The sequence below is a fragment of the Colius striatus genome, chromosome 7 (assembly GCF_028858725.1).
Source record: "Colius striatus isolate bColStr4 chromosome 7, bColStr4.1.hap1, whole genome shotgun sequence".
Classification (NCBI taxonomy): Eukaryota; Metazoa; Chordata; class Aves; order Coliiformes; family Coliidae; genus Colius; species Colius striatus.
This window is the reverse complement of record NC_084765.1, coordinates 13,922,834-13,949,527: the sequence shown is the minus strand read 5'-3', so window position 1 is coordinate 13,949,527 and position 26,694 is coordinate 13,922,834. Positions and strand designations below refer to the sequence as shown.

General features: G+C 36.4%; 1 protein-coding gene across 7 annotated transcripts in view; it reads left to right on the top strand.

Annotated features, from left to right (window-relative positions):
* The window catches only part of PIK3C2A (phosphatidylinositol-4-phosphate 3-kinase catalytic subunit type 2 alpha), a 63,503-nt gene that overhangs the window by 32,666 nt on the left and 4,143 nt on the right, over positions 1 to 26,694 (top strand). For 6 of the 7 annotated variants that reach the window (XR_009819100.1, XM_062000347.1, XM_062000348.1 and 3 more), the window contains exons 5-30: positions 510 to 630; positions 1,238 to 1,349; positions 1,933 to 2,012; positions 2,115 to 2,178; positions 4,681 to 4,824; positions 7,018 to 7,060; positions 7,147 to 7,360; positions 7,441 to 7,563; positions 9,172 to 9,339; positions 11,850 to 11,958; positions 12,797 to 12,939; positions 13,566 to 13,754; positions 14,209 to 14,302; positions 14,565 to 14,659; positions 14,892 to 15,072; positions 15,652 to 15,756; positions 16,782 to 16,874; positions 17,202 to 17,331; positions 18,841 to 18,977; positions 19,662 to 19,831; positions 20,821 to 20,977; positions 21,388 to 21,497; positions 22,252 to 22,459; positions 24,883 to 25,007; positions 26,131 to 26,248; positions 26,346 to 26,427. Coding sequence is in view for 6 of the 7 variants with exons in the window: in XM_062000347.1 (XP_061856331.1) it covers positions 510 to 630; positions 1,238 to 1,349; positions 1,933 to 2,012; positions 2,115 to 2,178; positions 4,681 to 4,824; positions 7,018 to 7,060; positions 7,147 to 7,360; positions 7,441 to 7,563; positions 9,172 to 9,339; positions 11,850 to 11,958; positions 12,797 to 12,939; positions 13,566 to 13,754; positions 14,209 to 14,302; positions 14,565 to 14,659; positions 14,892 to 15,072; positions 15,652 to 15,756; positions 16,782 to 16,874; positions 17,202 to 17,331; positions 18,841 to 18,977; positions 19,662 to 19,831; positions 20,821 to 20,977; positions 21,388 to 21,497; positions 22,252 to 22,459; positions 24,883 to 25,007; positions 26,131 to 26,248; positions 26,346 to 26,427 (3,315 nt within the window). In the remaining variant the exon portion in view is untranslated. The remainder of the gene's footprint in view (positions 1 to 509; positions 631 to 1,237; positions 1,350 to 1,932; positions 2,013 to 2,114; positions 2,179 to 4,680; positions 4,825 to 7,017; positions 7,061 to 7,146; positions 7,361 to 7,440; positions 7,564 to 9,171; positions 9,340 to 11,849; positions 11,959 to 12,796; positions 12,940 to 13,565; positions 13,755 to 14,208; positions 14,303 to 14,564; positions 14,660 to 14,891; positions 15,073 to 15,651; positions 15,757 to 16,781; positions 16,875 to 17,201; positions 17,332 to 18,840; positions 18,978 to 19,661; positions 19,832 to 20,820; positions 20,978 to 21,387; positions 21,498 to 22,251; positions 22,460 to 24,882; positions 25,008 to 26,130; positions 26,249 to 26,345; positions 26,428 to 26,694) is intronic. The other variant, XM_062000351.1, reaches the window with a different exon arrangement.

Here is a 26,694-nt window from a genome sequence, read left to right as displayed (position 1 = left end):
GAAAATAAGAACAAACACTGAAATTTTCTATTACTTGACTTCAATATATGCTTAGGAACACAGATATACAAATAATGTTCCACAACTAGCAGACCCAGTTTTGTGGGTAACCAGGAGAATTTGTTTGGGATGGAACTTTTAGGCCTACTTTGTTCTTGTACATAAATTCATATTTTCTGTGCAATCCAGACTGGACATCATGCTTATGTTAAAGGCTGTAACTCTGAATGCCGCTGGCATCTTTGTTAACTACTGGAGGTTCCTGGTGATTAAATAACTGATAATAAATTACCTCGGGAGCAAATTACTTTTTAGCCTCCGTAATGCTGAAAATTTTGTGAGGAAAAAATGAAGCTCAGCCTATGAAGTTTAGGAGATTAGGAGAAACACAAAAGTATTCCCTACAAGTATAAAAATAGATTTCATTAAATAACAACCTGCGAGTGAACAATGCCTGATAACTTGCTATAGATTTATATTTAACTTATAGATGTAATTTCTTTAAACAGTGAGTTCCCCTGTTGAGCTTATAATAATGCAGGCACTTTGCTGGGTGCACGATGACTTGAATGAAGTGGACATTGGCAGCTATATCCTGAAAGTCTGTGGCCAAGAGGAAGTTTTACAGAAGTAAGCAAACTGTTTTTCATTAATATTTAACTTCACACTTTTTCATAGCACAGTTACTGGAAAGTATCTTTAATGATTAAATGTATTGAAGTAGAAATCTTAAAAATGTAGAAGAATCACATTTTGCACAAAGATCAGAAGTCTGAATTGTTCTGGGATAAAGCAAAGTAGGTTCTCCACACCTTCTAGAAATCTGTTCTAATCTACCATCTGTTGTGTTGAGCACAGTGTTTTTTCAGATGCAGATATCTGGAGCATTTCTGTAGGTGGGTGTTGTAATTTTCACCTGCCCTTCAAATTCCAGCAACCAGAGGAAAAAGAACTGATGATTTCTAATAGTCTATGGGGGTTTTGATGGTGTGTTTTTATCCAGAACTAGTGATTACAAATTAAACCATTCTATTTCGTGTTAGTTTTAGCTTTGGCAAAGTATAGATACCTGCAGTAGTGTACTAAAACTTCTGTAGAAGTGAAAATCGGATCAAGTAATATGGCATGGAGGTTGACTTCCTTATTTTGAGCCAACAGGTTGCCTTAAATATTACACAAGTTTTTTGAAAAATACTGCTTACTTTTGGTGTAACTATAGCTTTCTTTTGTTAAACAGTAAGCACTGCATAGGAAGTCATGAATACGTTCAGAACTGTCGGAAGTGGGATACAGAAATCAAACTGCAGCTCTTGACCCATAGTGTAATATGCAGAGATCTAGCACGCACAGTAAGTACCTTCTAAACTGCAGCAGCAGTGTAAGCCTTTGAGAGGTTGGGATTTTGCATCAGAGTTGGATCTGAGGTGTAAGCTTTTTCTGTTACTAATAAATTTCTATGTCTGCTTGGTGTTGGGGATTGTATTCTCTTATGCTAAGAGGAAATGAAATACATACCAAATATTTGCAAGGCAAATAACATAAATACAAATAATCTCTCTTATTAGACCAAGTGCTTGTATACTTCTTCCAGCTGTAGTATTTGGACTAAATTTTGAGGCCCGCAAGAGAAGCGCTGAGTTTGAGCTAAATAAAAGTTGAGAACAATTTTTAGTTTAATTAGCTATGTATCAGACCATCAAAAAAGGAATGAATGTTTGGTATCTGCATAGTTAGTCACTTGATTGCTGTTTTTTCTTTCCTCCCCCTGCCCTAATGTATATGTTTCATAGGCTATTATTTCTTTTCTCCTTCAAAGAGATCACCTTGTATCCTTCAGGTAATTCCACAGGTATTAGTAATAAAACTTGTAAAACAATATTCACAATTACAGGAAGGCGAGAACTGGGTTTAATATCTAATATTTTGTTGCAGGAAGATGATGACAGAACTCCCATGCATCTAACCAAACACCTCTACAAAGTGGAAAAGCCTTTCAGAGAACCTATTATAAGGTAGCGTTCTGTAGTTATTTTAAGAGTCAAGCCCACTGCTGAATTTCTGACCAAGGCTGTGTTGTAGTCTTGCACTGTGTTCAATGCTACTATTTCTTGCAGGTCTTCTATTGAAGAGCTCCTTGATGTGTATCACAAGCAAGTTAATGTAGCGCTTAAAAATGAGGTATGACCCTCGTAAATTTTTGCTGAACCAAAAGGAGCATGAGAAAGTTTACTAATGAGGTAGTTGGGAAAAAGACTTGCAGGTGTTCTTGGGGAAAATGAGATCTGAACAATATGTCACATGTAAATTTGGAATAATGGATTTTTGTGTTGCTTTTTCTCATTATGTTCCTTCTCCCTAGCTTCTCTTGCAAACCAATTATTTCCTAGTCATCACAATTAGAAATGTATCTTCCAAGTTCTGGAGTGCAAAATAACCTTTTCCTCAAAAATGCTGGAGAAGATGAGTTTAGGGAAACAGGAACAAGATATGAATCCAGACCATGTCAGTTGCTGTCAGCCATGAATGATACTTTGGTAGCAGATAAAAATCTACACAAAAGGCAGCAGTAATAGTTGTATACAATGGGAGTTATACCTGAAGCACATTTGGAATGTACAAGTACACAAAGTGTAACAATATCTTGTTCTGCACTATTGGATTAATTTAAAATACAATGTTGAAACCATTGTCCATTTCGATGTATGTAGGAAGCTTAGAACAGCTTGCATGTGGAGTAGTTTGGAGTGATTTTCCAAATGCAAAAGATAGCTGAAGCTAACCTGCTCAACTCATTTCCAAAAGGAGAAGCTTGGTTTAACTCCTAATAGTAATGTAACTTGGAAACTTAAATTACTAAACTTTAGATAACTACACTTCTTAATCAGTTTCTATAAGAACAGTCCTGAAATTAATGACTTGTTTACAGCACTTCTCATATCCACTCCTTTTGTTTGCCTCTCCAGGAATGCAGGTCTGAACAAGCTAGTGTCCACTATTTACATATTCCCTCTGTGATATGTAATTCCCTTGATGGTGTTTCACCATGTTCTCAAGGGCAGTTTTGAACACAATCCTTTTGAAGGAGAGGTATTACTGCTCCTTGATAGGGTGGTGATTTTGTTGCTTTGCTCTTGCAGCTGCTTCAGCTTGCTTGTTTAACTGTGATTTCACAGGCTGAGGTGAGGAATGCAAATCATTGCAATTCAAGCTTACTCTTTCTACAGTCTTTTTGAAGGTGGGAGCTGTAGCTTGTAGGTGGTAATGGTTAGATTAAAATACCAAAAATTGTTGCATTTGAAGTTTTCTTTCTTCTTTAAGTGAATTCAGTAGCTGAAGCTTGCTAATCAAAGTGAAACAAGGTAAAGTAATCTGTAAGTAACTTAAACGTAGCCTTTGATTTCATCTTATTGGACACTTAATATATTGTTGAGACTGGCTTTAGAGCCTGTGAGGAAAATAGCGGTGAAAGTTTTGCTTTTAATGTGTGAAAACAGCTGTTAGCTATGTTTGTTAGCTATTTCAAAGCTAAAGTGTTAGCTTTGAAAATATGGCTTAAATATTTACAGTGTCTCCTGTCTTCCGTGGTTATTTTCTTACCAGGACAAAGTTAATTGTTGCCAGATAACTCCCAATCCAAACATTTTATTATTCAAATGGTTTCTTTGGTATCCATCTGTAAGAAGATCAGGAGAGTATGTCTGGAGGGAGCGGGAAGAGTGGGGGTTGGGACTCAGTTTACATCTTACTGAAAGGATATTGCACTAATCCCTCTTATTTAGATCTAAGTTCTCTTAAGTGATTGTGAAAGAAATCAATACATTAAGCCTTGAAAACATTCACTTCAAAATAAGTTTACTTTTTAAATTTTCTACCTGTGTCCTTTAACATTGAATGAAGATTTTGCTCACGATGAAAAGGAAAACTTGGGAAATCTAGGGTAATTTAGATGTAAATTAAATGGGTTTTCTTCTGTTTGAAGAGAAAGAAGGGACTGTTACAAGCATCTTGACTTAGTCTTAAGCAGCTTAACAGCTTTTCATTCTCTGATAAGAAGCTCATCTATTCCTTTCAAAAAAGATTCCTGATAAGTGTACAACTCCCTTTCCTTCTCCAAGATGACAGTTTGCAATTGCTTCATCTGGAAGAACCACTTAAATAATAAGTAAGGAAAAAAGTTGCAACAAACTTCTTTTAAAAGCATATTGAAGTAAAAAAAGCAAAGTTCCATTATGGAAAATATAGTGTAGTGTAAATGTAACTTGAACCTATGTGTTAGAGGACTGAGATTGAAATAGTGCTTCTTTAGTATTGCTTCCTCACAGTAATTCAGTGTCTTTAAACTATACTTCCTTTTTATGCCATGAGGGAATTTGAGCTTAATATCTCATTAGAAAATATTTGTCTGCTACCAGAGTAATACAAAAATGGTTGGAAATCTCCTCATGTTTCCTGTAGAATCCATACTACTCCGTTTTTTTGGCATTGCTAACTGAGCTATAAGGAAGTTCTCCATACTGAGAGTTTAGTTACATTAAACTGTGGTGCAACCATTTAATTAGAGATATGCATCTCATAGTGAAAGTTTCTTGGCAATTCATAAAAAAAAAAAAAGTGTTAAAGCAATACTCAGTTTCACAAATGTGATCAGATCAATCTGTTCTCTTATACATTCCTTATTAGAACCAGCATAAAGCAGTAGATCACGTAATTAAGACTGTCAGAAAAATCTGTTCTGCATTGGATTGTGTAGAGACTCCTGCAATAACGGAATCAGTAAAGAAGCTAAGGAGGGCTGTTAATCTTCCAAGGATTAAAAATGCAGAGGTAATCTTTCATACTATAAATTGAGTTCTGAGGTGTGTTTTTTAACACTGATAAATACTATTTCATAAACTTTGGTAGCTGAAAATATCAGCAACAGTTCAGCCAGTTGTATTTTGGGTTTTTTGTTTTACCTGGTACATTATGTTTATTTTAACGTCTCTTTGCATTTAATACATGAATGGCTTGCTTTTGGAATACTTTCCTGTTCTAAATAGTGATTTTGGTTTATTTTTTTTTAACTAGGTTTAAAATACTGATTTCTGGCTCTGTAACTAGAGACTTGTATCACAGCACAGGCTACTAAATCTGACCAAGGGAAAGTGACAGCTAGCTCACATGCTCTAAAACCAGTGCAGTTATGCATAAAGGAGGGATTCATATCATGTGAATGTGCAGTATTTGTGTGAACAAGCAGTGGCATCTTCAAGCTCCTAACAATTCGTGCTTCTGCATACCTGTAGCATATGGAAAAAAATAACATGTCAAATAGACAAATTTTGATGCTAAAAGTGCCTTATAATGAACAATTCACTTGAGCAGGAGTAATATCAAGTCATATTGTTGAAAACAGTCATTAAACAGAGAAATGTGCAAATATAAAAGCTAAGTAATGTAATTGTTGTCATGCTGTTTCTGTTGTCCTACTGCCTTATTAGAGTGGCAGTTCATGTGCTCTTCTGGTCATTTTTGGCTTCGTCAGTTCAAGTGATGTATTTGTAATACTGAGCAGAAGTATTGCAAAGTGCATTGAGTACATAAACACAGTTGTCATAAGAACTAAAATTCTTGTAGGGAACTGCAGAAAAGATATTAACAAAACAGTGAAATAAGCATATCAAACATTGCTTCAAGGTTTGCTTTTTGATAGGAGAAAGCTGGAGAAATAATTAAATTACAGTGTAAAAATAACTTTAAAAAATAATGCTATCTCAGTAGAAGTGGAAAAAGGTACTTTATCAGTAAACCCCTCGTCTCTCTGAGTATTGGCTTAAAGAGTAATGTGTAAGGCAGCATCTAGGATTGCTTTCAGAAGCAAAGTTGCTGTCAAGATTGGAGCATCTAAGTCTTCTCTAAGATTTGTGATTTTGTGGTTTTTTTTAAATTTTGAAGTAATTGTTTTGTGGTTGGAAGAAGCGGCCAAAATGTAAAAGACAGCAATAGATTGCTAAGTAGAAGATTTACATGTATTGTGCTGTATTGACAGTTTGACATCCTGTCATCCAAAAACCTACTTGACAAGGACAGTGGAAACATGGCAGTTTTTCTGAAAGAGGAAAATGATGTGATTTTTATTTCTTTTCTCCTAAGTTTCTGTTTCTTTAAAAAATTAGAATGTGAAGTTTCTTTGGTAGTTAAACATTGACAAGATACTCAATTAATAGACTAGAAGTGTAAGAAGAGCTCTTCCTGTTCTGCATCAGTTGTGGCAAACTTCTTAGACTTTCTCAGAAGTATTAGGAATTCACCATGTTTTATTTTTAAATTACAAACTTAGTTTTCATTAAAAGTTTTTTAGTTTTGTGAGAAGTCAAAATTTGGCAAGAAATCCTTCCTTATTAGAAGGGAGTAAGCTACCATGATTTGTTTGTCACCTTTTTGCTTCAACAGTGTCTGTGTTGAGACTAGACATTTGCTGTGATACCATATCACGTTTAGACTTCCATTTCAGCAGACTGAGAAGCAAACACAGCAAGTAGTACAAAGTGATGGTACTTACTGTTCGGTTTTCTTGGTTGTTTTAAAAGGGAATTTTTAATTCAGTGAATTTTTAGTAACTACCTACAAAAGATACCTTAACAAATACCACAAACAATTGTTGAGACTTAAATTACTGATAATAAAGCTAACAGCTTCTGCTTTTATCCATCACAGCCGTGACTGAGTTTTGTCTCTACTCAGAGACGTTGGAGTATCCTGAGCAATGTTCCAATGAACTGTATCTTTTAAGAGTTCATAAGGGTGTCATAAGGGTTGTGATGTGACAAAACATGAGCTTTTGAACTTGGTGAATAGTTGTTGTATGATACGGAAATTCTGATGCTGTTGATTAACTCTTGAGGAACTTTGAGTAAAAAGATGTGTTACATAAGCCCAAATGTGGGCCTATTTCATGTTTAAGAATTTCTGTACAAGATACTTGAAAATTAATATGGATTTCTTTATACTGAAATTTGCTCTAACTTTACTGTGTAGGTATCCTTAAAATGTGATGATGACACTAGCAAGACCTCATCTGGTGAGTAAACTTATTCAATTTTACTTAAAAACTGCTTTCAGGTGACTTTTTTAGGAGGATATCATTAAAGATAAAATATATTTTAGGTTCATTGAAGCCTGAAAGCCCCCTGAAAGTGAGTATAGACCAGTTAACAAGAGCAGTTGAGACCCTTCTGCGACTCCATATGAATTCATGTAGCAGTTCTGCAGCAATTTCTCCAGAAGATGGTAAGAGTACCAAGGAAGCATGTACTGCCACAGAACATCTCCAGTTCACGATATTTGCTGCACATGGAATTTCTCCTGGTTGGGTATCAAAGTGAGTAATTTATTAGTTGTAAAATTCATCCTTTTATAATTTTTTTTGTTTGTTTAATTTACTTTCTTTTTGTTGTCCAGTTATGAAAAATACTACTTGATTTGTTCTCTGACCCATAATGGAAAAGATCTGTTTAAACCTGTTCAGTCCAAGAAGGTTGGCACATACAAGAACTTCTTCTACTTGATTAAATGGGATGAACTGTAAGTGACTTCAGCATGTTAAAGCTCACTGAAAAGTACCTACCTAGCTAGCTGCTGAACACAGTCGTTAGAGCAACTCTTGCTTCTAATTGCATTTGAAGTGTTGAAAGAGCCGTGTGTGAGATTTACAGACCAAAATCAGAAATAATTTTCCAAATGATATTTCACTACTCATTTCAACAGTGAGAATGGAAATGCTGGAGAAGTGCCCTGTGCTAATGTCTTTATTGTATACAAGGAGGAGGAGTTGGGAAGGTCATAGCATTCCTCATAATGGGAACAGCTTGTGCTGCTTTGAGAAGGATGGATGAAGCTTGCTTATAAGCAATGCTCGAGTTGTGTGAATGGGGAGGAAAAGCAATTTTAAGCGTTTTTTGTTCCAAATACATTGTGACAACTTTGTATCAGAATTTAAACATCTGATTTAGGATTATTTCTAAAGAGAGAGTAGCTGCAGAAGTGCTTAAGAGTATCTGTCTAACATATGAGTGTTTGATTTGAGCTACTATGTTTCTCTTTATGGGGCAGGAGAAGAAAGGGGTAGAAGGAAAGCAGGAAAGGCATGCAGAGAAGAAATAAGTTGAGGATGGTGGTTGGTATCTGATAACTAAGAGGGGAAAATACTTTTAATACCTAGGTACAGCTTACTCTTTTTTTGCTTAATAGTTGTCAGTCAGTCTGTCATTAACTGGAGCATCAGGTAACCTCCACGTGTCCTATATTTATCTTCCTGACTATTTTTAAAGGTCAGAGATAGACCCTGAGGAATATCCTGAAACTCTATAATGACAAATTATTTCAGAGCAGGAATGTGAGTTTCAGGTTCTAGAACATCAGCTTTCAGTGTGTATTCCAACTACCTTTTTTTTCCCCCTCCCCCATGATTCAGGATAGTCAGATCTCTTACTAGCAAGTACTAGTGTATTGCAGTGAAAGATGTGTTAGATTGCTTATAAGCTGCTTAATAGAGTTTTAGTGGTTTATAGTGTAACTATCTTAGTAATATACTATGGTAACTTCTAGAATAATATTTTGATGTGTTACAAAAAATCAAACTTAAATAACCTATTAAACCATAAAACCAGTGTAAACATAAATCTGAGTTTTGTCAGTTTTGGTCAGTGAAGTGTGTACTCCACAGCTGCTTTCTGCTTTCTTCATGGGTATTTGAATTTAGCTTTCAGTAGGTCTTAATAGATTCTTTCATTTGGATGGGAAACTACTGTTAGTTGACTCTAAATCAGAGAGACTGGGTAATGGCTAACGTGGAATTTTGTGTATCCTTATAGTGAGTAAAGTGGGAAGACTGGTTATGCTGGACAGTGTGGTTTTGTGTAAGGAATGTGATTTAACAGACAAAGATTAGAAAGGTTTGTTCCAAATCTGGCTACAGTGCAGAAGTGTCATGTAGCAGATTTTACAAACTATTGGTACAGGAGATAAAGTGCAGTGAAATGTAATTGCATGGCAATGCAACACTTGTTCTTAAAATGTTCTTAAATTAACTTTCTGAAAGCAAGAGGCATCAGTGGATTAGGTGGACAAGCTTGTAGTTTACTGTCAGCTGTCTTTCCTCTGACTGACATTTTTAATACTTTTATTTTACAGAATAATTTTCCCCATCCAGATTTCCCAGCTGCCTTTGGAATCAGTCTTATGTCTGACTTTGTTTGGAATACTAAATCAAAGTAGTGGGAGTTCTCCTGACTCAAATAAGCAGAGAAAGGGCTCAGAAATTTTGGGTCAGGTTTCTTTACCTCTTTTTGATTTTAGGCGGTAAGTATTCAAAATATGGGTGAGATTAATAATATGATTTAGTCTATACAGTTTACTCCCAGAACTATAGAACTAGTTCTCTGCCACTGAACGTAGTAGGCCATGATAAAGTGAAGAATCATGAACTGTATAGTTACAGAAATAATACCCTCAATTAGAGTACAAAACATAGCTGTGTGTCATAGTATTTTCATCTAAACAGCTGAGGAAGTTACTTGCTGGAGGAAGTTTGATCTTGTTTGGCTGAAAGCGGTTTTATTTGCAGAAAATATTCATGGTAATATGGGCCAAAAGTGATCATGTTAGTACCAACTGTTTGTAAGTATGTAAGCATAACTCTACTGAAGGGATAGCCTCCCTTCTGAAGTAATATGGTCTTTGTAGGTGGTGTTCCATGAATTCCAATATTTGGAGATCTAAAAGCACATTGTATTGACTAGAGACAGTTCAGTCAGTATCGACATATATTTTAGCAGATGAAGCGTAAACAGCCAGTTCACAAGCCAATTCATGAGCCATGGTGTTAGAGAATGCAATGTGTAAAAGAAGGTGTTTGTAGCAAGGTTTGGATTCATCAGGAATAATGTCTAGTGCAGTATGAACCAGAACAGAGCTTTTCAGTAGGTAACTGCATTACGCTTGCATTGTGTCACTGAGAAAGAAGCACTTTTGCCTTAAAACTGTGTTAAGATAGGAAAAAATAGCTCTTTTCTTCACTCCAGGGTTTATGCTTAAGATATCCTATTTATATATGCTTCAGACTTCTAGATCGTACTGGAAGCTTAAAATATTAAATTGTCAACAAGACTGCAGAAAGATAACCCAGTCTTTCCTGTACAGTTACTGCTATGTATTGTTTATGTCTGTTCAATTTGGTTTGTGAATTCAGAATCAATTTGATTCTGAATATGGCTCTGCTTGCTCCCCTTTCATATGGTGATGGTTCTAACAGCTTGGGAATGCTTAAGGGTTTAGGCTTTCATGCATTGCAAAGATGACCTGCAGCTGCTTTCAGTCACCACTGAATCTTGGATTTCTTTTTGTATATGATGCTCATTCCAGCCTTCTTTTTAAATGTGGCATTTCAGTCTCTTATCTAAATATCACAGTATTTGATTGAAAACATAGCTTTTGTTTTGATTTAAATAACAGATTTTTCTTGTCTTCATGGTGCATGGTGTTCTTACAATGATTTGCAGAGAAAACTGTATTTTCTGTTTATGCAGAGCACTACAATAGGATGTGTTGCACTAGGGTTTACTGAATGGCATGTGTGTGGCAGCTGTAGAAATGCTAGTGGTCTAATCCACTTGCAGTCTATGTTAGTTAAATCCAGACCTAAGTAGTTAAAGATACTAGCCACATATTCCAGTTATAGTTGAGAATAGCATCGATAGCAGGAGCTAAAAACATGTAGATAACTAAAACGTAGGAAGAATTAAAGGTCATATGTGATTTGGAAGAATCCATAGTCAAGTTAAAATCCATTAATTTGAAGTATCTGTGGAGTACCTTAAAATATCTTTAGTTGTGGATGAGACAGGAGGCTGTGGTAAGTATATTAAGTGGTAGAATTATTAAAAAGAACAAGCTGTTCAGTTATGCTTTAGTGACATGATTTACTAATTTCTGTTGACATCATGCAATCCCAGTTAATCAAAATATTACATATAAGGAACAGTTCTTTCTGAAACATATAAACCCTAAAACATCTTAAAAATATGGTAAAGAATTGGCTGTCAAGCAGTCTTTTGAGACTGTATTTGGAATCTTAAAGACTGTTAAAAGTTCCTATGTCTAACATTCAGCACTTACCAGTTTATGAAGTATCCTCAGTTGTACCTTAATACAATTGGAAACAGTATTAATACTGGGAATAAATTGGCAAACAGAAAGGTAATTTGATATGTGCTTGCAGAATCTAGTAACATGGAAAGTCCAGGCAAATGGTGATGTCTGTAATATTCATATGCCTACGCTTTTTTTTTTTTCCCTGAGAGGGTAAGAAGGTGCACATGTTCAGTTTATTCCTCAGAGGCAAAAGTATTCCTTTTCTTCCATAAGAAACAGAGTACATAATTTAGCTGGGTCAGCTGTGTCAGCACTGAGCTTTTTTACCTCTGCCTTTTCCACCTAAAAGTTGTACACAGCATTTTAAAGGATTTAAAGTACTGAAGACATCCAGTGAAAGAAATAAATTCATATAACACTCAATAATCATAATTCCCTTCTTTAAGCTCCAAACTGTATTGGATAGTACAGTTTGATTTCCTGTGTTCTCTTTTGAACATCAGTGTTAAAATACTCATCCAAAGATATTTCCTTACCTCTAGAGTAGAAACACAAACCCAGTTTGATCTGTTTGCCTATATCGCACTAATATTTTGGAATTGTTTTGTTGTAGTGACCATTGACTATATTCTGATAATATTTTAACAACTACTATCTTGTTGAAGTAAACAGACTGCAACTCTAATACCTGTACATGTTTGTGGGTTTTTTTCCTTCAGGTTGTTAGCTTGTGGAACAAAGCTCTTGCAACTATGGATCTCATCACACCCACATCATGCATCAGGGGTGGCCTTGAAGAAAGGAAATATGGAAAAAATTGTATTGCAGGTTATATATAATTCTCAGTTGATCTCACTGCTTTAATGTTGTGAACTGGAACTCTTACATGAGTGGTAGTAGATCAATTAATGTTTTGAGGAGAGTGTAAATATTACTGTCACAAAATAGTAGGAGTTGGAAGGGACCTTTAGAGATCATCTATTCCAACCCCTCTACAGAAGCAGGTCCACCTAGATCAGGTCACACATGAACACGTCCAGGAAGCTCTTGAAGACCTCCAGAGAGTGAGACTCCACGACCTCCCTGGGCAGCCTGTGCCAGGGCTCCCTCACGTGAACAGTGAAATAGTTTTTGCTTATGTTTAAATGGAACTTTTTGTGTTCCAGCTTTTTTCCATCACCCCTTGTCCTGTCACAGAAAAAAAGTGGTGCCCTAACCTCCTGCCATTCACCATTTAGATATTTGTAAACGTGAATGAGATCCCCCCCTCAATTTCCTCTTATCTAGATTAAACAGCCCCAGTTCCTGCAGCCTTTCATTGGAGTCATATTTATTTCCTCATAAAGTCATATTTGAAAGCCAGTATAGAATAGTCATTATTAAGCATTAAGGGCAAAGCATGGAAAGCTGCTTTATGCATATACAAGTCGGTTATTGAATGACTCTTGAAGTAAGAACTTGGAGATTCCTTGGTAGTACATGCTCTCAGTACTGGGAGATAATATCTTTGAAGTGCAGTCTATAGAAATGTACGAGATGGGAGTTTTCTAGACCCAAACAATTGCAGTTCTAATTTCTTCACACAATGTAAGCATCTCTGATTCTAAATTCAGAGTCCATATTTCTCTCAGAAGAAAAAGCATCTTGTGGGTGTTTTTTTTTTCAGATTGATTTCCCATCCCATGCTTTTGATATTGAATATAAAATTCCTCAAGCTGCAAAGACTACTGTGCATCATTCCATAGAAGCATTAGAAAAACCACTGAGAGAACGTCTCCTTGCCATTCTCTCGAAGGATAACACTATTGGGTATGTTAATCTATTTCTGTATTACCTTTGTAGGTGACAATTTGTAGCTGGGGTCCAAAATGCTTATTTATTTTAAAATTTCTTTAATATGGTTCTAGTATATTTTGAAGACCTGTGAAGACTTAAACCAGAGATAGAATTAAACTTGTGAAATAAAAGTGCTGACTTAGTGAGTTTACTTGTGTGTTTCATGATCAATGTCACAATATTCTCTTGTATGGCAGTCCTCCAAGACTGCCACCCTTTTGGCTGCCTGATACATATGTCTATTCCTGCTTGACAGTTCTTCGGTTACAGGGGGCAGCAGCTATTTGAATGCCATGGAATCTTTTATGGCATGTCTTTCCCGCTCATCTGCACCAAATTAACATGAACATTTTGGTTTATTCTAGATAATACAAAAGTTTATTTTTGCCCTGCCCAAATTATAACTTTGAATAACTGTTTCTCTAATGTTTGAGGCTTTATTTTGCTTCTCACATTGACTTTTGTGGGAGAAATAGCCATTTTTTTTTTCATTGCTTTTTATGTGTTAAATAATATGTATGTATACAATGACCAGTAGCACTGGGGTTATTTCAGGTGATGATAATATGTGTTATAAACTGAAATAATTTTGTCTGCAGGCTCTCAAAAGAAGAAAAAGAATTTTTGTGGGAGAAGAGACATTATTGTCATAGTCATATTAATAGTTTACCAAAAGTATTGGTTAGTGCCCCTCACTGGGACTGGGCAAGTCTTCCAGAAATATATTCATTACTTCAGCAGTGGCTTCCTTTATCACCCTTAGCTGCGCTGGAACTGCTTGATTCAAAGTAAGAAAAACAGTGTAAATAAGTTCTCTCTGTGTGTTGTGAATTCTTTTGGAAAACAGTGCTGAATTTCTTGTAGCAAAAGCCAAACTTTCATAAAATTTTGAATAACTTATTAACTGATATAATCTATATAAACCATATAGGCTTAACCAAGTAATGTAGTGAAAGAGTAGCAATAGTGGTTAAGATTCTGAAATCTAATTTGTGACAGGAGAGCAAGCTATACAGCCAAGCTGTGAAGACTGAAGTTTGGTTAGATTACTATGCTTGTCCTAAAGCAAACACTTGTCTATGTTTGCGTCTTAGGTCATGAAGGGCCTCAAACATGTAGGTCCTTTATTGAGCTAAAAAACGACTTTATATAGGTTCTTTTGTAGCTAGATGATCTCAAAAAAAAGAAGAAAAAGTCATACATGAACAGAATTAACTCAATGTGGATTTGTGGTGACTTTAGGTTTGCTGATCAGGAAGTACGAAATACAGCTGTGAATTGGATAGAGACTTTAAGTGATGATGAGCTAACAGATTTCCTCCCTCAATTTGTGCAGGTAAAACTTTCTGCCTACACTAAAGTTTGAATTTGTTTCCTCTTGAAAACCCAAAGGAGCTGCTGATTACTAGTTGCAGAAGTGCAATTGCGTGCTTCTGTATTTAATAACCTTAATTCATGGTATGCGTTATTTGACTAAATAATTCTCTGTGACTGTCCTGTAGATTTGTGGTGATTCTCACTGTGCGTGAGCCATAAAGTGTTGATCTTGACCCAGAATTAAATCCAGACCTAATTTATTTCATATTCTTTGTATTTAGGCATTGAAGTACGAAACCTACCTTGACAGTGCTCTTGTCAAGTTTCTTTTGACTCGGGCCCTGGGAAGCATTCGAATAGCGCACTACCTATATTGGTGAGATGTTCTTGGTTCCGTTATCATGTAATGTTTACTATGAGATTGATGTTTACAGAAAAAAATACTCTTTCTTAATGTCATACCTCATAACAATGAATGTCATGAATGGAAACTATACAAAAGGCAGGTGTAGAGGGAGTATTGATCCATTAAAATATTTTTATGTCTTAGTATTGCATTGTTTGCAATATTTTCTGTAGGAAAATTTAACTTAAATCCTTTATTTCAGGCTTCTTAAGGATACCCTGTATGATACAAAGTTTGGTGTAAGGTATGAGCAAATTCTTGGAGCTTTTCTTTCAGTCTGTGGAAAAAGGCTGAGGGAAGAGCTTGAGAAGCAGACCAGATTGGTGCAGCTTTTTGGAATGGTAGCAGAAAGAGTAAAGCAAACAAGTGGATCTGCTCGGCAGGTGTGTATATATTTTTAATATTCTTTAGGAAGATTAGACTGAGTATACCCTCAAAACAATTATCTCAAATACCTTTTTAGTCTTAAGTTCAATAAAACATGATATAAGAACATCTATAGATCTGTTGTTCTGCATTCTAACAAGTTAATGGCTTAATGAAGCTGATGTTTTTGTTAAATTTGTTGTCATCTGAAGCATAAGAGTGTGTGAAGTGACAGGGTAAGCAAGTAGGATAGTTTCTGTGTACAATAAACTGGAATTCGATTTAAACATATTAATGATAAAGAATGATCCCATTATGCAAAAGAACGGGGATATCTGTTTTTATGCTAAGAATATAAACTTGCCCTTTGATAGTACAGGTTGCTATCATCGGATTCAGTGAAGAAGACCCCAAAAAACCCCAAACCACAAATTTGTGTGATAGCTTTAATAGCTAAAACAGCAGTTACTCTTTCTAGCATTTCTTTGATAATGAGGAGTTAAAACATTGGCTTCAGGTTAGCTTTGTCCAGAATTTTCTGTAGATGCTCCAGTTAAGCAAATGTCAGTTGATTCTTCTTGATTGTTTGTCTGCAGGCTGCCTTGCAAAATGGTATGGAACGTGTGCAGTTGTTTTTCTTGAAGAACAAATGTCGTTTGCCTCTCAATCCCAGTCTTGTGGCGAAAGAGCTAAATATTAAGGTATTTCAGATTCAGAGTTTTGAAACCTTTTTGTAAAAATTACACATAGGCAAAGCTTTTACAAATAGAAAGAAGCAACTCTCTAAGCTGGGGGAGGTGTTAATTACAAGTTCTGATTGCACAAGGCAGTGCAATTAGCTGAGCAAAGATAAAATTTATACACTTACTTGTGTAAAACCAGTGAAGATTCTTGTATTAACAAATATATATCTATAATAATGTGATTTCTTCAGACCTTTTCTCTCTTGAGACCAATGGTCCTGGTTATAGTAAAGCAGGGGACTATTGAAAGTGCATGGAAAAAACCCTGTTTGTGGCAGTAATCAAAAGAGAAAATTCAGCAAGTCTATAAAATTGAAACAATTAATAGTTATGGTGAAATGGGTCAAACTATCTGTATCTGTGTCCAAGAGATGCACTGAATCTAGAGAGGTGGACAGTAGCTTTATTTTATTGTGAAGATCTAGCAAGTAATAATGCAGGAGAAGCAGGTAAATTATTTTTCTAGTACTCTGCAAGATTTCACAATAGCTGCTCAAACACAGTCTTGATTATATCGTCATGCATGACTGAAAACCTAAAGGTCTGTGAACACGGAATTAAGTCCTGTGTGGAGAGACAGTTCTTGCTTTCCTTCTCTACTGTAACTATTAAATCATGAGTATGTACTTGAAAGCACATAAGTGAGAAAATACTTTGGAATGTGCAAATACTTGTGGTTTTTGTATACTGTCTTCTAGGTTTCAGAAGAAGCTGCTAATAAAATATTTATCCATGTTTTATTCACTCTTCCTTTCAAAATGTATGAAACATCTCTGTGTAGCACTATTGGCTTTTGTACAAGAATTCCATGAGTGACAACCAAAGGGCTCTTTATTCAAAGGAGGCATGTATTTGCCACAATCATAGTGTTAGAAGTCTGAATAGGCACATTGTGTGTCAAACCTGCTTGTTGTCAGAATGTGTTTTTTTCTGGGCCAGCAGGAATAGTCCTTTTTGAGTATTAACACTAAGTCTACTTGTAGGCATGTTCTTTCTTCAGCTCCAATGCAGTACCACTGAAAATTGCACTGATAAATGCAGACCCTCTGGGAGAAGAAATTAATGTGATGTTTAAGGTAGGCCTTATACGTGTTTTGGAAAACCAAAGTTGAGTGATAATCACTATTTCATTTATATCAATTAACTTTAGCATAGACCAATAATCTTAGTTACTTTGTGAGTTTGCTCCTGCATGTCTAGAAACCAACATCTGAACAGAGTGTAAATGGGGAAAGCAAGTCTACTGCATGTGAAAGCCTAAATGTAGCCTGTTTCTCCTGTTAAGTGTGTAGCTATGGGGTTGCAAGTAGTAAACTTCCTAGAAATGCAAATTCAAATGTCTGAAGTTTAATTTTGCTAAAAGCATATTATGTCTGTATTGAATGTTTGTATTTCCATTTAAGGTTGGAGAGGATCTGCGACAAGATATGTTGGCTTTACAAATGATAAAGATTATGGATAAGATCTGGTTGCAGGAGGGACTGGATCTACGGATGGTTATCTTCAAGTGTCTCTCAACTGGAAAAGACCGAGGTGCAAAAACAGATGCTGCCTAGAATTTTTGCTTCCCCACTTCAGTTTCTTGTCACACTGATAGTGAAAAATTCCTGTGCAGGGGCAGGCTTAAGAAAATGGCAGACCAGAAGCCTTCCATACAAGGAACTTCAGTACTCAAGAGCATAGCAAGCTACAATTGTTCCAAATTTCTGACAGCTGAGCTGCATTTAATTGTGTTTCTTCTCTTGAGTCCTGAGATTCTTAGGTGTTCTGTTGTCAATGAACAGCAGTGCAAACAAGTAAATGTAATGATAAAAGCTAATATTTTTCTTTATGCCTTTACTGCAACACAAGTAAATACTGGTTCCATAGCAGTCCTGATCCTGGAAGTCAAGTTATGGTGAAATAAAGTATTCAAGTCAAAACTGAAATTCTAAAGTATCTGGAATCTGCTGCAGTTGAGTCAGGGAGTATCATTCATGTGTTGAAACGTGCAAAAAGCAGAAAAATTTAAAACACCCACACACACTATCCTCCAGAACTAGTCTCATATGCTAGTAAGAGTTCCTTGGGAATATGAGTCTGCCTTTTAGGTTTGAAAGTAGGTCACAGAACTCTTAAGTTAGAACTCTGCACCTTGAACATGATTTTTTGCTTGGTTTTGCCAGTTCTCCAGAGTTAGTCAATAGGAGCCACAAGATCTTTAAGAGGATAAACAATAAATTAAATGTTTCTTCATTTAAATGCTAGACCAGCATGATGACAACTCTTAAATATATGGAAATGTTGGAAATTTAGCTTGGCAAAGCTAGGCTAAAAGCTTCTATTTATTTAAGAAGTGCTTTTTAGAGAAACAGATGGCTTTTCTTCTGACTTTGAACAACGACTTGATTGCACAGTGTCTTATTTATTTTTGTTGCTGCTAATATTAGTATTCCTAATGTACTTGAAGGATTAAAGTGAAAAATGGATGTAAATTATAGATTTGTCTCTAGTAGCTCTTGCCAAGACAGAAGTAAAAATCTGTTAATCAAATAAATGTTTTCCATTTACGATTTATCTGTGCAAATATTTTTAGTAAATGATATCTCCAAAATAAGGTCACATGTAAAGCACACTGCCTTATTTATGGAGCAAGTCTGGTCTGTTTCAACACTTGACAGCAGTTTAAGTTACTAGATTAGTGAAGTGTCGCTGTATGAGAAATGTCAGCATCAAAATATTTGGCAGTTATTGCTTATAGACAAATACTAGCTTATGTAGTAGAAGGTAATTATTCAAAGTGTAATTTATATATGCATTCCAGCAAACATCATTGTAGTAAAGTAGGCCTAACTGGGATTGCTACATGTGTTTCATGCCATTCTTTGTAATATACTCTGCGGAAACACTTAGTAGACCAGTAGCACTGTTTTTTCACCTAAATGAGTTTTGAAAGAAGCTAGTCTAAGATCATTAAATCCATAGTTGTCCAAGTTGCTACAATGAAAATACATTATAACTTAAGGAGATGGTTTAATGCATTTTGTTATCTTTTATATAAAGGCATGGTAGAGCTTGTTCCTGCTTCAGATACGCTTAGGAAAATTCAAGTGGAATATGGAGTGACAGGTTCTTTTAAAGACAAGCCTCTGGCAGAATGGTTGCGAAAGTATAATCCTACAGAGGAAGAATATGAAAAGGTAACTTCTCTCAGTGTTGTTTTTTTCTCCTTTTCTTGAGGATCTTTTAAAAGGGATAAATACCATTTTATTAAAAAAAAATAAATTCCTACTCCAGATTTTTTGTTAAAAGTTTTCATTTATATCTTTAGGAAACTTTGGGTTTTTCTGTACTTGGGGGAAAAAAAAAGGTCAATTAAAATCCCTTGTGTAACTGAAAAGGAGACAGATTCCCAGGTTCACGTCAGGAGTAAATGAGAAAAAATGTACTTCAAATTTAAGCTAAGGAGGAATGATAGCTGCTCTTAATTTTGTTATAGGAGCAGTAGCCTCTTCTCATAGAAGCACATGGGATTCAAAAAACAAGAGTGTGTTCTTTTAACCACAACACAGTCACAAATCATTGGAAAAATAAGTCTTGTGCCTTTTTCTCTGCAAACGTTGCTTTTTGTGATTTGTCTTCAACTCCTTTTCTCTGTCATTTATTTGACAAAACCAAACAACTGTTTCTGTGGGAAAGTGTAATATCTAAAGATATTTGCAAAGATATATGTTTGAAGAACAGTATTTTTTTTAAAAAAGCAGTTTTTCGGGCCTGATTCGTCTGGCTTTGATTTTACCCCTGACAAGATTGACTGTTGAATGCATGAATGCTCTTTTCCCACTGATATTTGATCTCAGTTCACTTTTTTCTCTCCCTCCCAGGCTTCAGAAAACTTCATTTACTCTTGTGCAGGATGCTGTGTAGCTACTTATGTATTGGGAATTTGTGACCGCCACAATGATAACATAATGCTTCGAAACACTGGGCATATGTTTCACATTGACTTCGGAAAATTTTTGGGTCATGCGCAAATGTTTGGTAGCTTTAAAAGGTATTTTCTGTAGCTAAGCAATGTAGAGAATGAAGTGATTGTTAGTGTATTTTTATAAGCATTATGTTATCTACTCTTCTCATTGTGAAGCCAGTATCTTCCAATTTAACCACAGTTTCCAGAATGCATTCAAACTCAACTGTACAGAACTAATTTTGACAAGGTTCCAGCTTCCCATTTCCATATTCTGATCTCTGAAACTGTTTAAAGTCAAAGCACATCAGTGTAACTTTCAAAAGAATTAGATCTCCAAAATATCATTTAACTTCAGGGCTTCCAAACTGTATTTGTTCAAGAGCTTTGTGCAATACATATTTGGCAAATCTCAATGGGAATTTCTGTGCAGTAGTTATGAAAGCCAAGTGTTTTGGTACAGGACAAGATTGATACACCTTTTTTATTGATGTTTGGGAGCCTTGTGTCTAACAAATCTTGGTGTCATACTTGTCCAGGAATATTAGATAAGACTGTAGTGTAGTTTCACCTTTTTAGCTATATTTGTACAATTATGTATTGTGTGCTTGTTAGGAAAACTTTATGAGCAAATGAAAAATTGTGTACCAAAACTCTGGCTTATAAAACCAGTAGTGATTGCAACATTATAGAGAAGAGTGAAAAACAAGTTTGTATTTACTACTCCTCTGTCAAGGAAGATAATGTGTATAGAGGATAAAGGAGTTATGTTTTAGTCAGGTGATAATATATTAATTACCTCTACTTTACTATGTTATGGTTTGCACGAATGAGGGATGGAAGGCATCGTAAGGTAACCTGTCCTCTAAGTGCTGCTTCCAGTACCCTGGGAATGTGCTGGAAAGCTGAGATAGCACTAAGCAGCTGAACCCAACCCAGAAAAACTAAAATGGCATTAATGGATTATTTAATATAATTTATCATTACCTCAGAGTGGGGATGGAGGGGAGGAGGAAGCACGTGACAAAGTGAATAGACCTTGTAATTAACCTGGGAATTCTGTGCTTTTTAAACAGGGATCGAGCTCCTTTTGTACTAACATCGGATATGGCTTACGTCATTAATGGTGGTGAAAAACCCACTATTCGCTTTCAGTTGTTCGTGGATCTCTGTTGTCAAGCTTACAATTTGATAAGAAAACATGCAAGCCTCTTCCTTAACCTACTTTCATTGGTAATCATTTTATTAAATTCAATTGAAGCTTGATAGGTCTCTCATGTTGGATTGTATTAAATGCCATGCTTTTTAAGCTGCCGAAACTCTTTAATACATGCTTTTAAAAGCCAGAAACATCAGAAATACTTTTTATGAAAGCTGTATTTGGATTTTTCTTTTAAGCTTTTAAATTTTTAATAAACAGGTAGATAATGAAAACCTAAGATGGTACCATAGATTACTGCAAAGTGTTTTAACTACTTTTAACTCACCAGAAATTAAGGGAATAACAGCTAATTATAAGTAATTGTTGGCCCTTGCTCTTAGCATTTAACAAGGAAGTGCAGCTTCAAAGAATTTGATCTAAGAGTTTTAATCAATGTGAAATTATATTGGTTGTATTGCATTAAAACTGTTAATTCCTGCAGATGCTTTCTTCTGGGTTACCAGAACTAAGTGGGGTTCAGGACTTGAAGTATGTCCAGGATGCTCTCCAGCCTCAAACAACAGATGCAGAAGCCACCATTTTCTTTACAAGGTAACTAAAATATCTATCAGCATCATTCTCTTAATGGGAACTTCCTGCTGTGTTCACAAATATGTCTGTAGAAGTTGAGTAGTAAAATATAATAAAATATTGGTTAGCCAGTGAACTACGTAAATAAGATCAGTTTCATAGAAGATTTAATGCTTATGCTAAAATACTTTGCCTTTAAATGTAACCTTGTGCAAAAATTTTGCTTGAAATACTGAGAGCAGATAATTCTGTTTGACTGACAAGACTTCTCTTTGGATGCATCCTGAATTCCTTAATAGCAGCGTATGTGATGGCAACCCTGTAATGCATATACTATCAATAACTGCTTTTGCATGTTACAGGGAGGGATGATGCTCCAGTGTAGCAAGTATGTGTGTGGTGTGTATAGTGTAACTGAGGTGTTGCTATGTGTTGAAAATGTGTTATTGTACTTGATTTAAATACATGGGAGGGAGTCTGCAGTGGTATGTGTGTAACTTTTTACCACCTCTGGAAAGATGTTAATTCTTGAATAGCAAACTATGCCAAAGTTTAGGTGCAGAATCTTTTTTGAAATGCTGATGTGATGCTATTTATGTAGCCCACTGATCACTTTTAGTTTCAGAACTGTTTCTCTGACAGTAAGAAATTGTTGTGGGGTTTTTTCTGTTTTTTTTTTTTCTTAGACTTAAGTTTGCTTTATTGATAGAACTAATTTGTGTGTGCTCTGTGGTATTTGATGGAGATCTTTTTTTTATTTTTCTTTCTTTTCTAGGCTGATTGAATCCAGTCTGGGAAGTGTTGCCACAAAGTTTAATTTCTTCATTCACAATTTGGCTCAGCTGCGATTCTCAGGTCTGCCTCCTAATGATGAACCCATCCTCTCATTTTCTGCTAAAACATACTCCCTTAAACAAGATGGCCGAATCAAACAAGTGTCTGTGTTTACTTATCAGAAGAGATATAATCCAGATAAATACTATGTAAGTATATAGAATCTGTTTCCACTGAGTGAAGATAACAGTGTATTTTCTTCCAACAAGATACAATCTCCTTACTGCCATAATATGCAACCTGATCTAGGTGGACCTGCTTCTGCAAGGGGATTGGACTAGAAGATCTCTAAAGGTCCCGTCCAACCCTACCATTCTATGAAATGTGTATATGAAATAAGCTTAGTACTTAATCATAGAGAATTAATGCAGGGGAAGCTTGCCTTGTTTAGCCCTAAATAGCTAGCTTTGAGGTAGATAACTATGTTCCTTTTATTGACAGAGATTTGGTCAATAAAACTATAGATAGATACTTGTTCAGTTGGGCACCAATGTCAGATTTGGGATAAGCTGTAAAGTTTTGTGAAGTCTCGCTGCACTGACTATAATGGAAGCTCTAGAAACCCACACCAGTATTGGCACCCAAACCCCATAAATTCCATCTGGATGGTTTGCTCACTTGCTGGAGAGCAACAGAGTTGTATTGAGTCTGGCTGGGATGGAGTTATCCTTCTTCATAGCAGCTGACACAGCACCATGTTTTGGATGTTTAAGTGGAAATGGTGTTGATAACACTGCATTGGCTTGGCTGTTGTGGAACAGTGCTTGTGCAGTGTCAAGGCTTTCTCTTTTCTTTCCCTTTGCCCCTGCCCACACCCTGCAGTGAGTAGACTGCAGGGGGCAAGGAGTTGGGAAGGGACATAGCAGGGATGCTGACCCAAACTGGCCCAAGAGATACCCCATAGCATAGAATGTCATGCCAGCAATACAAACTGGGGCTGGAGGAAGGAAGCAAGGTATGGAAGCATGTTGTTTTCCAACGTGGCTGTTGCTTGGGGACTGACTGAGCACAAGTCTGTGGAATGTGGTGGGACGTTGCCTTTGTGCCACCTCCCCTCCCAAGGACTGCTTTATCTCAACCCACAGGTCTTCTCACTTTTGCTCTTATTCTCTCCCCTGTGTCATTGGTGAGGGGGTGGGAGTGAGCAAGCAGCTATGTGGGTGTTTAGCTGCAGGCCAGGGGAAACCAGCCACGGGACTGCTAGAGTACAGATTGGTATTTTTAGCATCCAATAATAATCTTCAAAATGAAAACACTTCTTGAGAAATATCTAGAAGGAAGCAGAAAGGACAGAAGTGGTGTTGGTGGAGATGATTTTTAAAAAAAGGGATTTGAGTCATGTGTATAGGCTTAGGTAGCCACCTTCTGTAAGATGGCTCCTTTCTAAATAAGAGCCATTAAGTCAACCACTCTGGTTTTGTGCTCACCTTCCATTTCAGTTGTATTTGCTTCGTCTAAGTGAAAAAAACCCATTTCCTCTGCTAATGCACCTACAGTCCTAGACAGCCTTACTAGAGTCAGCAAGTGTTATAACTTGCCCTCAGGATTTTGATAGACCTTGGTTACACTTTAAGACTTGTATTACTCTTCATATTCCTATGCAGATGTGCAAACATCTTCAGTATTGTTTAGGTTTTTTTACTTCTCTACTGCTGTTTTTGTTGGCCTGGAATAGTCAGTTCAAATTACATTTTCCTCAAGTTTTTTGAAGTGAGCTGTATCGATACATGCAAATGTACATCTCTTTCCAAGTTGGATTTGCTTTAAGTGTCTTAATCTGGTAAGACACTAGCTAGGGAAGGGAGAATAAAGCTGAATACAGCAAGAAGAAGAGCTTTGTACTGAATCACTATATTATAAATGTATTTGAGCACTCCTGGTTTAAGCCTCTTCTAGGAAACTGTTAGGATTGAGGTAGTGTTCTTCTATCTGGGTTTTTAAACCTGTTCCCAGTTGTGCATTTTAAAAAAAATGTTTAATTCACCTGCGCATAAAATGAGTCAACTGAATTTAATTTTCTGTGCAGTTTGTCAGCCTTCATTTCCCTTTCATAATAATAAGAATAACTGTAGCCATAGGAGTTTTTAAATTTCCTTTTGTATAACACATCTGTTCACCAAATTATCACTTTAAAAATGGAATGCTTTAGAATCTTGAGATAATTAGATTGAAAACAATTAGGTATCGGCTTCCTCTGTGGTCCGTACCTGAAAAGTCTTGTGGTAATTCTGGCCCCACAGATACATGCCTAGATGTAATCCTACACTGATGTGTTAAAATTTTGTGCACCTGCTACAAGGTGTGAACTTACAATGAGGCTTAAAAGGGATAATGCAGACAGCATAGCTTTAGTTACTTTTCAAAGGTGTATCTATGTTCTGGGAAGGTCATGTGATGTTATTTTGCATTATAGCAGGGCTATTTATCATCCTAACTAACTCTACTAGAAAATGCAAACTCTGTTACTGGGATAGGTATTCAGGAGAAGGATTACCACAGTAGATAGAGTTAAGAAAACTGTTTTGTTAAGTCAGCTTTATAATACTTAATGGTTTTTTTGTGTTTTGGGCAGATCTATGTTGTGAGAGTTTTGAGAGAAGGGCAAGTTGAGCCAACGTTTGTCTTCCGAACATTTGATGAATTCCAGGAACTCCACAACAAACTTGGCATTCTCTTTCCTCTTTGGAAGTTACCAGGGTATGTTCTGAACTCACCCCATTACTATTGTAACAGAAGCAGCAAAACTGCTCCCAGCTGGGTGGAGGAAGAAATAGCTTGAAATGGAGACAGAACTGCTGAGGGGCAAACTAGACCTCAGAGTTGGCAATTAAGGGAGAAAATGGTTGTCTTTTAAGGAGGAGTGCCAGAGAAGCAATTCCACATCTTAAGTCTGTGTGTCAAATCACTTATAGCAATTAGCTTATAGCAGCGCTACAGGCTTGGAGAATGGCTGGAAAGCTGCCAGGCAGAGAAGGACCTGGGAGTGTTGATTGACAGCCAGCTAAACATGAGCCAGCAGTATGCCCAGGTGGCCAAGAAGGCCAATGGCATCCTGGCCTGTGTCAGGAACAGTGTTGTCAGCAGGAGGAGGGAGGTGATCATTCCCTTGTACTAAGCTTTGGTAAGGCCGCACCTTGAATACTGTTTCCAGTTTTGAGCTCCTCTCTACAAGAAGGACACTGACGTACTGGAGATGATTCAGAGATGGGCTACCAAGCTAGTAAAGGATTTGGAGCACGTCTTACATAAGGAACAGCTGAGGGATCTGAGGCTGTTTAGCCTGGAAAAAAGACTCAGGGGAGTCCTTATCACTCTGTACAACTACCTGAAAAGAAGTTGTAGGTAGGCAGGGGTGGTCTGTTCTCTCTAGTGACAAGCAATAGAACAAAAGAAAATCGCCTCAAGTTGCACCACAGGAGGTTCAGGCTGGCTATGAGGAGGAATTTTTTTACTGAAAGGGTTGTCAGGCACTGGAACGGGCTGCCCAGGGAGGTGGTGGAGGGCTGCCCAGGGAGGTGGTGGAGTCGCTGTCCCTGGAGGTGTTTAAGAGATGAGTAGATGTTGCACTTAGGGAAATGGTCTAGTGGTTGATAGGGCTGGGACAAAGGCTGGACTCCATGATCTTAAAAGTCTCTTCCAGCCGAAATGATTCTATGATTCCAATTACCTATAAATGTTTCCTTGCCTTCCTATAATGTTATTGCCTATTAGCAGGCTGTGTTTGTTATTCATGATCAACAGGATAAAAATGACAATGAAATCTTACTGTGTTTACTTCAGAGAAATTAACTGAAAACTCTATCCTCTTCTTCCCTTTTAGCTTTCCAAACAAGATGGTCCTGGGGAGAACACATATAAAAGATGTAGCAGCTAAAAGAAAAGTGGAGCTCAACAGCTACATACAGAGTCTAATGAACAGTTCTTCAGAAGTGGCAGAAGTGAGTTTAAATATCTTTAACAAATTCAATGCAAGTTTTCAGATCTTAGTTCTTGTTAACACTTAAACTAATATGGTTTTTTTTTTTCAAAATGTAGTGTGATCTTGTGTATACTTTTTTCCATCCATTACTTCGAGATGACAAAGTGGAAGGAATAGATGGAATAGCCAGACCTACAGGTAGGTAATGTTTTTAGGCAGTGTTTATGAATTGAGTGACTGTGGTATGACAACTTTACAATGGTTTTGGTTTTTTTTTTTTTTACATCTTTTTTTTAATTAACTGTAGTTTTTCCTCATTAAAAACTTTGCATCATTGTCTTTCCAAGTGTGCCTGAATGCGATTTCAAGGAAATCAATACAGTCCAAAAACTGCAACAATATACGGAATCACTTGATCTCTACTTAATAGCTTGACTAAATTACTCAAGATTTTGTTCTAAGTTT